General features: G+C 38.8%; 1 protein-coding gene across 2 annotated transcripts in view; it reads right to left on the bottom strand.

Annotated features, from left to right (window-relative positions):
- The window catches only part of LOC146752724 (ankyrin repeat domain-containing protein 26-like), a 53,451-nt gene that overhangs the window by 38,193 nt on the left and 1,769 nt on the right, over positions 1–13,489 (bottom strand). Inside the window, exons 3-13 of one of the 2 annotated variants that reach the window (XM_085531378.1) lie at positions 13,159–13,332; positions 12,941–13,047; positions 12,378–12,515; positions 11,485–11,633; positions 6,225–6,258; positions 6,075–6,144; positions 4,768–4,828; positions 4,218–4,402; positions 3,292–3,439; positions 2,346–2,407; positions 1,504–1,606 (exon numbers count right to left, since the gene is read on the bottom strand). In XM_085531378.1, the coding sequence (XP_085387504.1) occupies positions 1,504–1,606; positions 2,346–2,407; positions 3,292–3,439; positions 4,218–4,402; positions 4,768–4,828; positions 6,075–6,144; positions 6,225–6,258; positions 11,485–11,633; positions 12,378–12,515; positions 12,941–13,047; positions 13,159–13,332 (1,231 nt within the window). Of the gene's footprint in view, positions 1–1,503; positions 1,607–2,345; positions 2,408–3,291; positions 3,440–4,217; positions 4,403–4,767; positions 4,829–6,074; positions 6,145–6,224; positions 6,259–11,484; positions 11,634–12,377; positions 12,516–12,940; positions 13,048–13,158; positions 13,333–13,489 lie in introns of those variants that run through there. The other variant, XM_085531379.1, reaches the window with a different exon arrangement.

Consider the following 13,489-nt stretch of genomic DNA (forward strand, 5'->3'; position numbering starts at 1 on the left):
CCTCTTCATTTCTTTTCCAGCAAAAGATGCATAAGAATGGTGGCTGACATGACAATGTCCCTCGTGTTGGGACAACGTTAAGGAAGAAACTCCAGCATGCTTCAGTCTCAGCATATGGACACCCTGAGTCATCTTCCCTCTTGCCTACACCTCCATCATCTGGCACTTACTATCACATTCCACTCTACAGGACATACCACAAAAGCACGATACAAAACAACCTCACACTAAGAGGAAGCTGCCAACACACACGGCTCCTTGCTTAGTGCTATCAAGGGATACCTCACCTGACCATGATTCATAATCCTGCAACTTCTGACCAGGTACATACATAAGAAACTGACATTTAGGAATGAAACAGAAGCTCACAGCTCCAATACAGTCCAGAACACTGCAAGCATTTTAAATCTTATCACTTCAAAGTCTAGTATCTTCTGACCACCAAACTCCCATCTAGAGCAGACCACAGTCAGTTCTCTCTTCTAAGCTACTCCATTATGTAAAACAAACTCAGGATTGACTCACACAGAAACGCAAGGAAAATTTACAGGAATGAGCCAGACAGGAGCAATGGCGTCCACTCTGGAAAACCATAACTGCTGATTCCAGCCTGAGTGCTGACTATTCACGCTTTTCCAAAATAAACTCTTTGCACATAAAATGCAATAAGAGAAAAGTGAATGCACCGTGAGTGCTGCTTCCACACCTTCTGAGCAGCAACTGACCAATAGCTACACGAGCTCTGAAAACATCTACAGCAACAAGATATCCTCTGGAGACGGACATACTATCTTCTGCTCTGAGACCCTGGGGTGAGTACCTAAGCACCCACCTCTCTCTGAGGTCATGCTCTCAAGCATACAAACGAGTAGCACAGGAGAGATCTCCTACATTTTACAACTGAACAAGGTGAGGCACTGGAAGAGTCTTCTCTGACTTTGAATCAGGTCAGCTCTTGGCTGAAGCCCTGAAAAACCACAGCTTTTCAATCTGATAGTACCCATTAGAAAGGGAATCAATAGTGTCACACACAAGGCACACTAGACTACCTACTTGTTTTGTGCAGATCAAGGAGAACACAGCAACAAAATTAATAAAGAAACTTGCATCATACATAATCATTAGGAACCCAGCACCACCATTTGTGACCTTTAGGAAAGAACGAAAAGCAACAAAAGCTGCAGACCTTCTCCACCACAGCAGGCTAGGGTTCACAGCTAAATCTTAAACCAGATACACCTCCCACCACTTTAAGCAACCACCTAAAGCAAAGAAAAACACCCGAACAAACACATATCCAAAAAGTATACATAATGAACGCAAGAACCGCCTGGACTAATCAAGCAGGCCAGCAAGTTCAGTGTTCACTGCTGTTAATTAACATCAGCCAAGCACTTCATTGCTACAGCACATACTCACTGAACAACAGGACTAACAAGGAAAACAAAAGAAAAAGTTCACTTGTCTATAAACACAGACAAATCCAATCTATGAGATAGTTACCCTTGTTGTGCTCCCCTGAAACACTCTGCAAGCGTACTCCATGTTCAACTGCAGGTGGGAGAAACACAGGAGGAGATGCTTTCCTTGAACCTTCAGAACACGGCTGTACAATACAGTACATACGCGTAAGAATTTGTACAAAACAATTTTTTTAAAATAAAATCTAACAAAGGCTTTTGCATTTTAAATAAAAGGGCAAAAAAATCCTCACAATTCATCTAAACTATTCCATAATGTTGATTAAGGCTGGCAAATCACAGAGCCACACAAGAAATTAACACAGGAAATCAAGATGTTGATTGTGAACAAGAAGCTGCAGCTCTGTGTTGATTGAACATTGGCATCAAATTTGCACCTGGCATTCAAATATCAGCCTACATTGCTGGGGCACATGTCCCACAATGTTGAGTGAGTGCATCACTACGTTGCAAAAGCAAGATTTGATTTGCTTAAAGGCCAAAAAGGCAAAGCTGATAGCGATTAAGCTATCTAGAAAGTCTTGTATTTTTAAGAAAGGAGCGGGAAATTAGTTTTTTTCCCAACAACAAAGGCTAGAGGGGAAGTAGTTATTCTGTTTCACTACTGTGCTAGAGAATCAACTCAAAAGCCTGCAACCAAAGGGCCGATACAAGAAGCTTAACCTAACTTTGTCCCAGTAGTATCTCCACACAGAACCTACACTACAAGTATTTCGTTGACCCTCAGATACAGGACATAGAGCAGCAGCAATATGGGGTAAATAAGCCTCACCAGGGGCAGGGCTCAACGCAAAGGCAAGCTCTCACGTAGTTCTCATCTGGCTCTCCCACAGACTGGGGAGATGCACATTTCACATAAAGTACCTCAGAATCCCAGGGAGAATCAGACTCTTCCTTTTTCTCTGCTCCTACTGTGGGTTGGGCTTCTACAAAAAAAAAGGAGAAATATAGACACTGAGAAATATACTGCACTACACTTTTATACCCCATCAGTCAAATAAAGGATCTGAAAGACGAGCAGTAATTCTACAGCAAAGAACAAACCAAACAGTGAGTCCCACTCAAGGGTAACTTTACATCCAGTCACATCACAGTATTTTCTTCACTCCTCTTCATCTGTTTTCCAGCAGAAGATGCCCAAGCAGGACAGCTGACATGGCTACGTTCACCATGTTTGGACAATGTTCTGTGCAGCATCTGACCAATAGCTACACATGCTCCGAAGAAGTCTACTGCAACAAGCAGTGCTCTGGAGTCAGACAATGGAAATAGTATCTTCTGCTTTCACACCCTGGGGTCTATGCCAAATTACCCAACTCTCTCTGAGCTGGTCATGCTCTCAAGCCCACAAAGGTTTAGCAAAGGAGAGATCTCCTACATTCTACAACTGAACAAGTCGAGGTACTGGAAGAGTCTTCTCTGAGTTTGAATCAGGTCTGCTTTTGGCTGAAGCCGTGAAAAACCACAGCTTTTCAATCTGACAGTACCCATTCGAAAGGGAATCAATCAGCAGTGCCACACACAAGACACACTAGACTACCTACTTGTTTTGTTCAGATATAGGAGAATACAGCAACAAAATTAATAAAGAAACTTGCATCATACGTAATCATTAGGAATCCAGCACCACCATTTGTGACTGTTAGGTAAGAACGAAAAAAAACAAAAGCTGCAGACCTTCTCTACCACAGCAGGCTAGGGTTCACAGGTAACAGGAAAGTTTATCATCTTTGAGGATAATCATCATTTTACTTTATTTACTGAACATTAATACTTATAGAGGAGCAATCAGGATCATATTTAAACTCACTTCTCGCATAAGCTGTGTCTTCTGAAACTTTACGGACTTGATGTTTATTACTAGAAACAGAATGTTTCACATCCCCCAAAACTGTCGTTTGCAGCTTCCTTCTAGTATCTTCCTTCTCCTGTTCTTCTTTCCATTTAGGTGACTCCTTCTAAAACAGATTGACCAAAACAGCTGAAAAGCACAGAAATCAATATCTACTTCACCACCCATTAACAACTTGGAAAACGGTTTTCTTGGGTAAGACTTAAATGAAGCAAAGTGCAACATGGTTTCTAAAGGCCTACAATTTTTAGTGGGAATCTGCACAATTAAACTGCAGTGCCTCATGTTGTAAACCTCATCTCTGGCTATGCAAAACCTCTGAGAAGCACTTCCTTGTGTCAATCTAAATGCAGTTTCATTGATATTATTCAGAAAGTCTTCTTTCTGCCTACATATCTCACAATTTCACTAGTTTCCTGCCCTCAATTTCATTCAAAACTTCCTTTTGTTTCTTCATTTCCAGTCATTACCTCATGAATTCTACTAAATGGCTACAACTTCTAATGGATATTATCCATTCCCTCAGTTTTACATAACAGAAAGTGCACAGATTCCAGAAAGAATGAAGTTTCCTGTCTTTCTCCTTCCAAAACTCTCCAATCTCATAATAAAAATATTGAAAATAATGTCTGAGTTTGGCTATGAACAAGATGTTTTCAGTATCAAAATACAATGATTGAATACAGATACGTGATTGAGTATTAACAGGAAAATAGTTTACTGTCGCTTACCTGTATTACCCTTAACAAACTCTTCCAATTGAATCATCCCTGTACACTTACTTTTGTGCTTGAGGGAAATGCTGCCCATAGATTTTCCTCATATCTATTTAGGCCCAGGTTTTCACTTTCTTGTTTTAGTGTTTCATGGAATTTATTATGTACCTCTTTGCACTGCCCTTCTTCCTCTTCCACCAATTCATCTTCCTCAAGGTTGCCTGAATCTGAGACATCTTGTTTCAACAACTCTCCACATTCTCCTCTGCTCAGATTTGCACCTGTTGGTTTTTTTTGTTTGAGGCTTTTCTTCTGTGACTTAGGAATTTCAATTCTAGAACTATCACCACCACCTTAAAGCATGAGAAAGGGAAAGAGGAATATGAATCAAATGGGTTATATAAATAGCAGCAGGCATTTTACCCCTTAAAAACACAGGAAAGTAGTCATCTGGGACTGTATGGAAAAGAAGCCAGGTAAGGGCAGGATGGGAGAAGGACACATCAGACACAAAGGCTTAGGAGGGGACTCAGTATGGTCATTTCCATTATCTTACTTATTTTATTCTGACATGACCATCTGTTCTGTTCTTATAACACTACTTTCCTCAATTACTACAGCCAAGTGAAAACAACAACAACAAAAACCGAAATGAAATTACTTAGTAAGTTTACTTTTGTATGTCATTGTATTATGAAGTACTTTCCAAATAACTTACCAGTATTTCTGAACTTTTGGGGAACATTCACTAACGATGTCAAGTTTGGCTTCCGTGGCTTCTGCAAATAAAAACACATTTTAAAAGAATTATTTGATCTGTTTTTGTTTGCTTTTTTGTTTTAAAGCAAATCCTTTACTTACATCAAATCTTGAACAGTAAATACAACCAGGCTGTCCCCTTTTGAAAGGACTCAGATACTTGCTAGATCCTTCAACTTTAATTACACAAACATTCCTCTCCTCTTGTGTACAAGTCAGTGACTATTCAAAACTATCTGTAAATGCGTAACAATTCTAAAAAGGTATTTTAATCCATTGGTAAAATACAACTACACTCGCGATTACTTACTTGTAAGTATGCACAACTCAAGTATCAATTAAAGTTCCTGAAGCTTGAAGAATAAATTAGTTAATATAACTCCACTTAGTGAAATATCTGTAAATTTCAAAATAATGCTAGAAATTTGAATCACTTCCCCTAAAATCAATGTAAGAAAATAGAAAAAATTTTAAAGTACACATGCTTACATCTCCAGCATTACAGAGTGTGCTGAACTAACAAACTAAAGTTCCTAATCACTGCAGAATCCCAGTGCAACAGACTAAATACTCCAGACGCCATTGAAAAAACTGGTAATCCTTTGGAACATTCATAAAAACAGCAGGATAAGCACATGGAGCTTATAAAGAGAAAAGTCCAAATATTCAAAAAATGAAGATAGTCATGCAGTGTGAGATTATATACAAGCACGGAATGTCATCCCACAGAAGGAAAAAAGAAAGAAAAAATAATTATTTGAGCAACTCAAGTATCGAACACTTGAGGAACCTAGTGAGGAAGGAAAGAGAACCAGGTGATGAACAATTTCACTAGATTTTGATAAATAAATGTTCTTTTTCATTATCGTGTTCTTTTTCATTAATCATCCTATCATGTAAATTAGGGGAAACAATTGTGAAGTTTGAAAGAGAACAGAACAGGTTATTTATTAACTTATCAATTCCTAGGGTTGGCAAATCTCACTCAATGAACAACTAATACAATGTGGTAGTTTATCTTAATATCTACTCTTTTGCCTCAAACCACAAATCTACTGCATGTTCTGCCAAAGCAACAATTTTTAGGAAAAACTTACAGCAGAAGAAAGGTTGGCAGATGAGAGACTCTTCTTAAGGAGGAAAAAAAAAAAAAAAACAAAAAAAAAAACAAAGAATTGGCTGGAAAAAGAGTTTCCTTCTATCTCATAGGAAATTGCCTTCAAATCACTTATTTTACACAACTATTTTCCCATAAAGGCACCATACCTTGGCTGTAAAATCCAGTTCTTCTTCCTCAGAATTATTCCAGGTGCCATTACTGCCCTCTTTTTCAGAACTTCAAAAACAACGAAAAGTAAGTACTGGTCCTCTCAAATAATTCCTCAAATAAGCATTTGGTATTTTTATAAGACTCACCTTGTTGAGTATCCTTCGAAAAAGTCATCCATTGCTGTTCAAATATAAATCGACATGTTGAGATTAGATTTTGCATACTAAAAATTAACCAATACAGACATTTAACATGAAAACAGCTCATAAGAGTACAGAAGCTGAAGTGGCCAATTCAATAAGAACAGCATGAAGGAAAGTATTTACAAAACAAATGCTTTTTCAAATTATACTGAAAAACAAATCAGACATATCTACAATATCTACCATTTTTTGCTGCCGTACCTTGCTATGGATTATAAATAAAGTATATTTATAAATACAAAGAAAATCAAAAAGCATACTCAGGAGCTATAGGTTATCCCTAGCTAGAAGAATCACCAGCATTTCTCTACAGTGAATCAAAAAATGATATACTTGAGACAAAAGGAGCATTAGCAGGGCATGCTATACTACACCCCCAAGTTTTTATCAGTTCAGTGAAGGTAGTAACTCACACCTAAGACTATAGGATAGGTCAGGTCAAAAGGGATCTCTCGAAGTCTCTCAACCAACTACTTAAAGCCAGCTCAGCTTTGAGGTCAGGAAAAGTTGGTCAGGGTTTTATTCAGTCTAGTCTTGAACACCTCCAAGAGAAGGTTCACAACTTCTCTATTTTGCCATCCTTATCATGGCAACACTTTTCATCTCCAGCTAGAAACCATCTTGCTTCCATTTATACCTCTTGCCATCTTCGCTTCCTGTCAAGTATCACAGGGAAGCATCTGGCTTTGTCTTCTCATCTGCATTGGACGCTGCAGTTAGGGCCCTTCAAAGCTGCCTCTTCTTCAGGCTGAGTAAGTCCACTTTCTCAGCCCTCTCTCACAGGGCAAATACTCCTTCACAAATATGATGGCTCCCTAGAGAATTAGCTTGCTATTGATCCATCGACCTCTCACGTAGAAGGAACTCAAAATTACAGCCAAGGCACAGTCAAGTGAGTGCTAAACAGGGGCTGACAATCGCTTCTCTCAGTCTCCTGGCTTTGCTACTCTTAGCACAGTGCAAGCTGCAGCCCTTACCTGCCAGAGCACCCTGCTGCCTCATGCTCAGCTTGCCTTCTGACAGGTCTGTGTCCTTTCTCAGCAGAGCTGCTCCCCTGCCGTGCAGTCCCATCATGTTTTGTAGGAAGGGGCTTTTTCACCCCAAATGGGTCTTGGTATTTGCCCCCGATGGATTTCTTAAGATGCCTGCCAGTCTATTGCCCTGGCTCATTGAAGTCCCTCTGAATGCCAGCTCTGTGCTGAAGCATATCCAACAATCGCTCTTACTTCAGATCATTAGCAACCCTGATGAGAGCGCCCTGCAGTAAATCCTTCAGGTCACCGTTCTAATGAAAACTGCAGTCTAGGAACACAATTTTTGAAGCGCTAACACCTCTTAACAACTAAAACATAATAGAAGGACTTTCTGATTCCCAGCACAGAAGGGAAAACAGACATATCTGATCTCCACATAGAAATCATAATTCCTGAAGTTTCTGAACTGTTAAATATTATAACAAAAAGAAGGGTTACTACTAACAACCTACAAATGAGTGTACAAATTTTGCCTTTCCTAAACACAGTATGCGAGAATATTCCCTGATCTGAACACAGCTTTCTGAGATGCAGTACAGTATAAATGTTCAAAGAAATCTCATGTAGAAAAAAGCTAGAGGCTGAAACTTCCCATCTGAGGGCATCTTAAATGGTTCAAATGCTAACAATCTGATTTTTGATGTTTTCCACTACAGAAAACACAGAATATTCTTAAATGCTAATGGAATCCTGCTGTATGTAAAGCTAAATAACTAACTCAGTACTATGACTCTATCTGCTAACTTTCCACGCAGAACAGAAAATTGCTGCTGTGTGGAACAGTTAAACTCTGGACGAACGACTTCAGTTACATCTTCAATGAGTACCACTAGAAGTAAGGAAAACAGCTCATTAAATTACCTACACTTTTGCTTTCAACATATAAATACTGCCAATGATCCTGCTATCCTTTAGAAGGCGAGACAGGAATTTGATGAGATAGCTTTCAGCTAGACCAAAACCACAGCCATGATGCACTGACACAGAAATGAGATCTAGTCTCCAGGGACCCGTTTCCACTTTAACTGAAGCCTATATCACCATTTCTGAGCAAGAGGAGAACAGATTACAAAACAAACAACCCCAAAACCAACACTATCACAAGTGATAAAAGCAAATGCTGAATTCAGTAATAAGGGACTCATGCAAAACATGCAAAGAAACAAAAGCTGCCCCAAATCCACTCTAACTCATAGATCTTAAATCATCAAGATACAGATCTGCAAGATAATAAGTACCTATGATGAATAAGTATTTGTGTATCACAAGACATGTGTGGTATTTAAAATACTGCTGTGCAGAATGAATACCTTCACTCGATTCTCCTGTTCTCAGAGTCTGCTCAGGGGACCGTTGCATTTTTATATCCATTAAGGGAAAGGCATGGAAAGGACAGACAACAATGACATCAGAATAAATGCGGAATCTCACAAGTTTGGAAAATACAAAAAGCACACACACAAAGCTACAGCACTGGGAGAATGCGCTGTGACTATGACATGCATTTGTGTGCATGTGTACATCTGTGTGTCAAAAGAGAAACTGTGGAACACTACCTTGACATCAAATTCTTTCACAATAAATCTGTTACTTTTCTCTGGAGCAGAAGATTGTCCTACTTACATGGATTTTATCACATACACATGCAGTGCTGTGGAAAAACAGCTACTATCAGAAACATACACTTAAGAGAAAGTTTAAAAGAATCATAGGATGGCTTGGGTTGAAAAGAACCTCAAGATGATTTCTCATCCCTTCTGGCTTTTCTCTGTTTCCTTAAGAGGGAATACAGGAAAAGTTTTATCTGACCTCAGGAGATAAAAATCACACAGAAGTGATAATTTACTTTTGTAAAGAGTTTTACAATGCTGAGACAATTCCTCTAATCATAGAAACACTAAGGTTGGAAAAGATTATCAAGTCCAATTGCAAATGACTCAGGGAAACGCTGAACAATACACTAGTATGTGCTGCAGTGGCCAAACATACTGTCACTGCAAACATACTAGAAACAGAAATAGCACAACTACTGTTTTCCTCAAAAATAAATTGTTACTTAAAATCTAAGAGATCGGTCATTCAATATGTTCTGGAAGCCAATCTGTACGTGATTAATAAAAGGGTTCATGTTCTGACATCCAAATAATCATGAGCAAACTTGTTGAAAAATGCTGACCTGTTCAACATTCTTCAGAATCTCCTCTTCTAATTAGAAAGTACAAAAGTAGCAGAAAGGATAAGGTCAAAATTTTAGATAGCAGAAAAATAAAACAGAAGAGCAAAAGACAATAAAAGAATTCCAAAGTGGGTATTTCTCTGGTCTCTCTCTCAACATCCCGGCTTCTCTAAAGGACACTTTTAAGACTGTTACTGTGGCATATTAAAAGGACTCTCATGATTCAGGGTGTGGATGCAATCAGAGACTGCAGAATTAATTCCAATATTGTTTCTACTACGCTACTGAACTTTCTCTCTGCTCCCTCCTACTCCTCATGCTGGTGTCATCTTTAAGAGACTGAGCACAGGGAGAATCACAGAATGGTTTGAGTTGGAACAGACCTTTAATATCATCTAAATCCAACTCCCTGCTATAGGCAGGGACACCTCCCTCTAGACCAGGTTGCTCAAAGCCCCATGCACCTTTGGCTTTGAATGCTTGCAGGGAGGGAGCATTTACAACCTCTCTGGGCAACCTGTTCCAGTGTCTCATCCCCCTCACAGTAAAGAATTTCTTCCTGATATCTAGTCTAAATGTACCCTCTACTTGGAAGAAGAAACCCTCAAATCACATATTTTAAATTAACCCAGGCCTGTTAGTCCTTACAATGGGGTACCAGAGCAACTATCTATGTGCATGGAAGGTAGCAACTGAGTGGATTTGGATAAAAAAAAGTATTTCAATGATTAAACCAACTATATCGAGCCCCACTGAAAAACAAGCAAACAAAACTTCAAAACCAAGCTACGAAGAAACTTTTTCAACCACTCTCTAGTTCAAAGTAACTGCTCCTAAGTCAAAGGCAACATCACTTGGGTCTAAAATCTATACTTCCATCTGGGATAAGTCCAGGAAGAAAAAATATGCCATGTATTCTTTGATCATATTTCTCAGTCTTTATAATAAAAAAGTAATGACTTGTGTTTGAACAGTCTGCTGCCCATCTGACACATGATTCTCACAAAACCCTCAAAAATAAGGAACAAATAAAACCTCGTATGTTGGGGCTTGAAACGTACACTGCAAGGCAATCTCATTCATACTAAAATAGCAACTTTCTAAGATTCATTTAGGGCAATTTGAGCTTATAAACGCTGCCTGGATTTTACAAATTCATTGAAGGAATGTATTTCTTTTATTTACAAGGCAATGAGAAAATGTAACAGTTTTTCTGGATCACAAAGTCTTTCTCAGTTGTTTTTTTTTTTTCTTTTTTAAATAAAAGTAATTGAAAAAAACATTATTTGATTATAAATCAAACCATGTCCAAAAAGATACGGTATATACAAACAATGTACTGTTGTTGCTTATGAAGTTATTTTTCCAAGACAATTTTTGTTACGTCTCCACAACACAAACAAAAGCAATTGTAATTGAAGGTGAGAAATTATGTCTCCCAAAAAAGGAGCTTTATGCAGGTGAAACTATTAAAATTAAAACAAAGTGACAGAAATCCAGTGGTAATCAACAAAAGATGCATCTTCTTGCAATTCATCTGCTGCTTCGCTGCTACAGAAGATAAAACTACTATTTGGGATGAAACTACAGCTTTTGCAATTGGATTTTCTGAACAACAATCTAAATGAGCATCTCTAAGAAAAATTGCACACCCATAAAACAAGGCTACTTTAACCTATTTTGTTTCTTCTCTTCCCTCCTCCCCCTTGCTAAAGGGACAATTTAAATAAATGGGCAACTTGATGTGCTGAAAGTGACAACTGTATGAGCAGATGGATGTAGTGCACACAAATCACAACTGTCCCCACAGCCTGTGGAGATGCAGTGTAAACTAGCAGCAAGCAAACACATTCATAACACTTCTTATTACAGTCCACCTGATGCTTCCACTGAAGTCCACACTGAGCATGGTGAATTTAAAAGATGCAAACCAACCTAAGGAAGGGGCCACCACGATTCTGCCCATTAGCTCTACCACAGTTAAGTATCCTACCTCCTCTGCTCGAAGCAGCTGCACCCAACGTAAAGCCAGCAGCTCTTGCCTGGTGAGGAGTCACTGGCACAGGGATGCCTCCTTTAGCACCTGCAGAAGCTTCCCCTGCGTTCTCATGGTCTGCATATTCTGCCAGTGTTTTACTAAGACTATGGAGAGCAAAAAAGGAAATGCATTTGGGAAAAATAATCCCATAGCTACATAAACACTTAATGGGATAATAAGAGCCTTATACTATCCATCCTAAACATAACCATAGCCAAAACAATTTTCATATTCAGTAAGTGTAACATACTCTACTTTTTGCAAACCGTAACATACTCAAATATAATGGACACATCTATTTTATAGATGCACATCCAGATCTATGAAGTTATTTACTTCTGCTCGGTACCCTTTGCAGTCCAGTTTTTACAAATACAACCACTCTTATGAATGAACACCCATGGGTAAAATACTTATGTGTAGGAGGAGTTAAACTGCTTAGTAATTTAACAAAAGAAATAACAGCTAGATCTCCTCTGAAACAAAACAGGTGGTTCCTGGTCAGTGGAACTGAAGACAGTAATAACAAGGGTTCTGTTTTGAGAAGAATTTACAAACATTTCAGTTTTTCAAGTTGAACTTCTGCGTCTGTGGGCTACAGACACATTTTAATAGTGTATAGCAGGCAGACATCAGCTTAGAAACAAACACTTGAAATCTTACAGAGAATTTTGAGCAGAAGCCCTTTTCTCAACTTTCAAATTAACACCAGACACATGAACAGTATATGTGAGAAGATGTCAATGAACACATCTTCAAAATAGCACCGTTAAACTTGGTGCTGTTACCAAAAAGGTTCAAACTCAACACTGATAACTAAAAACCTAGCAATAAATTTAAAAGTTTACCTAGCATTTCCATGAAGAATAGCATAGTCCTCAGCTGTCCATCCATTAACGTCTTTATGGAAAATTTCAGCACCATAGCGAAGAAGTATTTCTACCAACTTAAGCTCCCCACCGGCCGCTGCAGTCATAAGTGGGGTTCTACAGCATCCAAAATACAAGACAAACCATACAATTTAGTCAGACATTGTAATTATTTTAATTCCCATTTGCTCAATCTCAAAGAAAATCACTTTATGAACAGAAAAAAAAGCTTCCATATTAACAACACTTGCATACAAACTTGGCATCAATTTGAAAAACTCTCTCTGGCATAACAGCAATGTTGCTGGCACAATAGCAATTTTCCTGCCACAGCGGCTACCAGAAACAATGTTTTCTTGCAGTTCTCAATGCAGAAAACATGCAATAATGCATGCCACCTGCCAAGCTGAGACCTGCTTTCGCCAGTCACTCAACGAGCTCTTTCTCTGTGTCTTTCTACTTCAATGCTCATTCCCATCCCTCCCATCAGTCCAACCTGAAGACAACTAAGGTGACCTGCAGAGTTTAGACCATCTCCTCACCTTTCACACGGATCTCGAGTGTGAACATCAGCTCCTTTTTTAAGAAGGAGCTCTACCATTTCTTTGTGATTTTCAGAGATAGCAAGAGTAAGAGGAGTACATCCGTCCTGAAAGAACAGAAATAATTCAAGTTAAAAATCAAAAGAAACAAACAAAAAATCTACAATAAAAATATCAATGCAACTTTTTGAACTTCTCTATTGAATCTCGAAATGTACCTTATTCTGAGCATTGATACGGGCACTGTGCTCAATTAACATCCCTGCTAGAAATGTGTTAGGAGTTACAGCAGCCAAGTGAAGGGCAGTGTTGCCACCAGCATCTGCCAGGTTCGGATCAGCACCATGCTCTAGCAGGATCACTGCACATCTTTCTTTCTGGCATTGTACTGCCTGGAAACAACACACACACACACACACACAAAAAAAAAAGGTAAAATTTCCAGCAGTCATATTTCACTGTGTCACTACTACTACAACTTCCCATTCCTGGAATATAAAAGCATCTGCCAAGATTAGCTAGCACATGCCAAAGCCACACTGATTACAG

The sequence above is a fragment of the Coturnix japonica genome, unplaced genomic scaffold, assembly GCF_054131305.1.
Source record: "Coturnix japonica strain WE unplaced genomic scaffold, WE-NBRP24 Scf042, whole genome shotgun sequence".
In the NCBI taxonomy this organism is placed as follows: domain Eukaryota; kingdom Metazoa; phylum Chordata; class Aves; order Galliformes; family Phasianidae; genus Coturnix; species Coturnix japonica.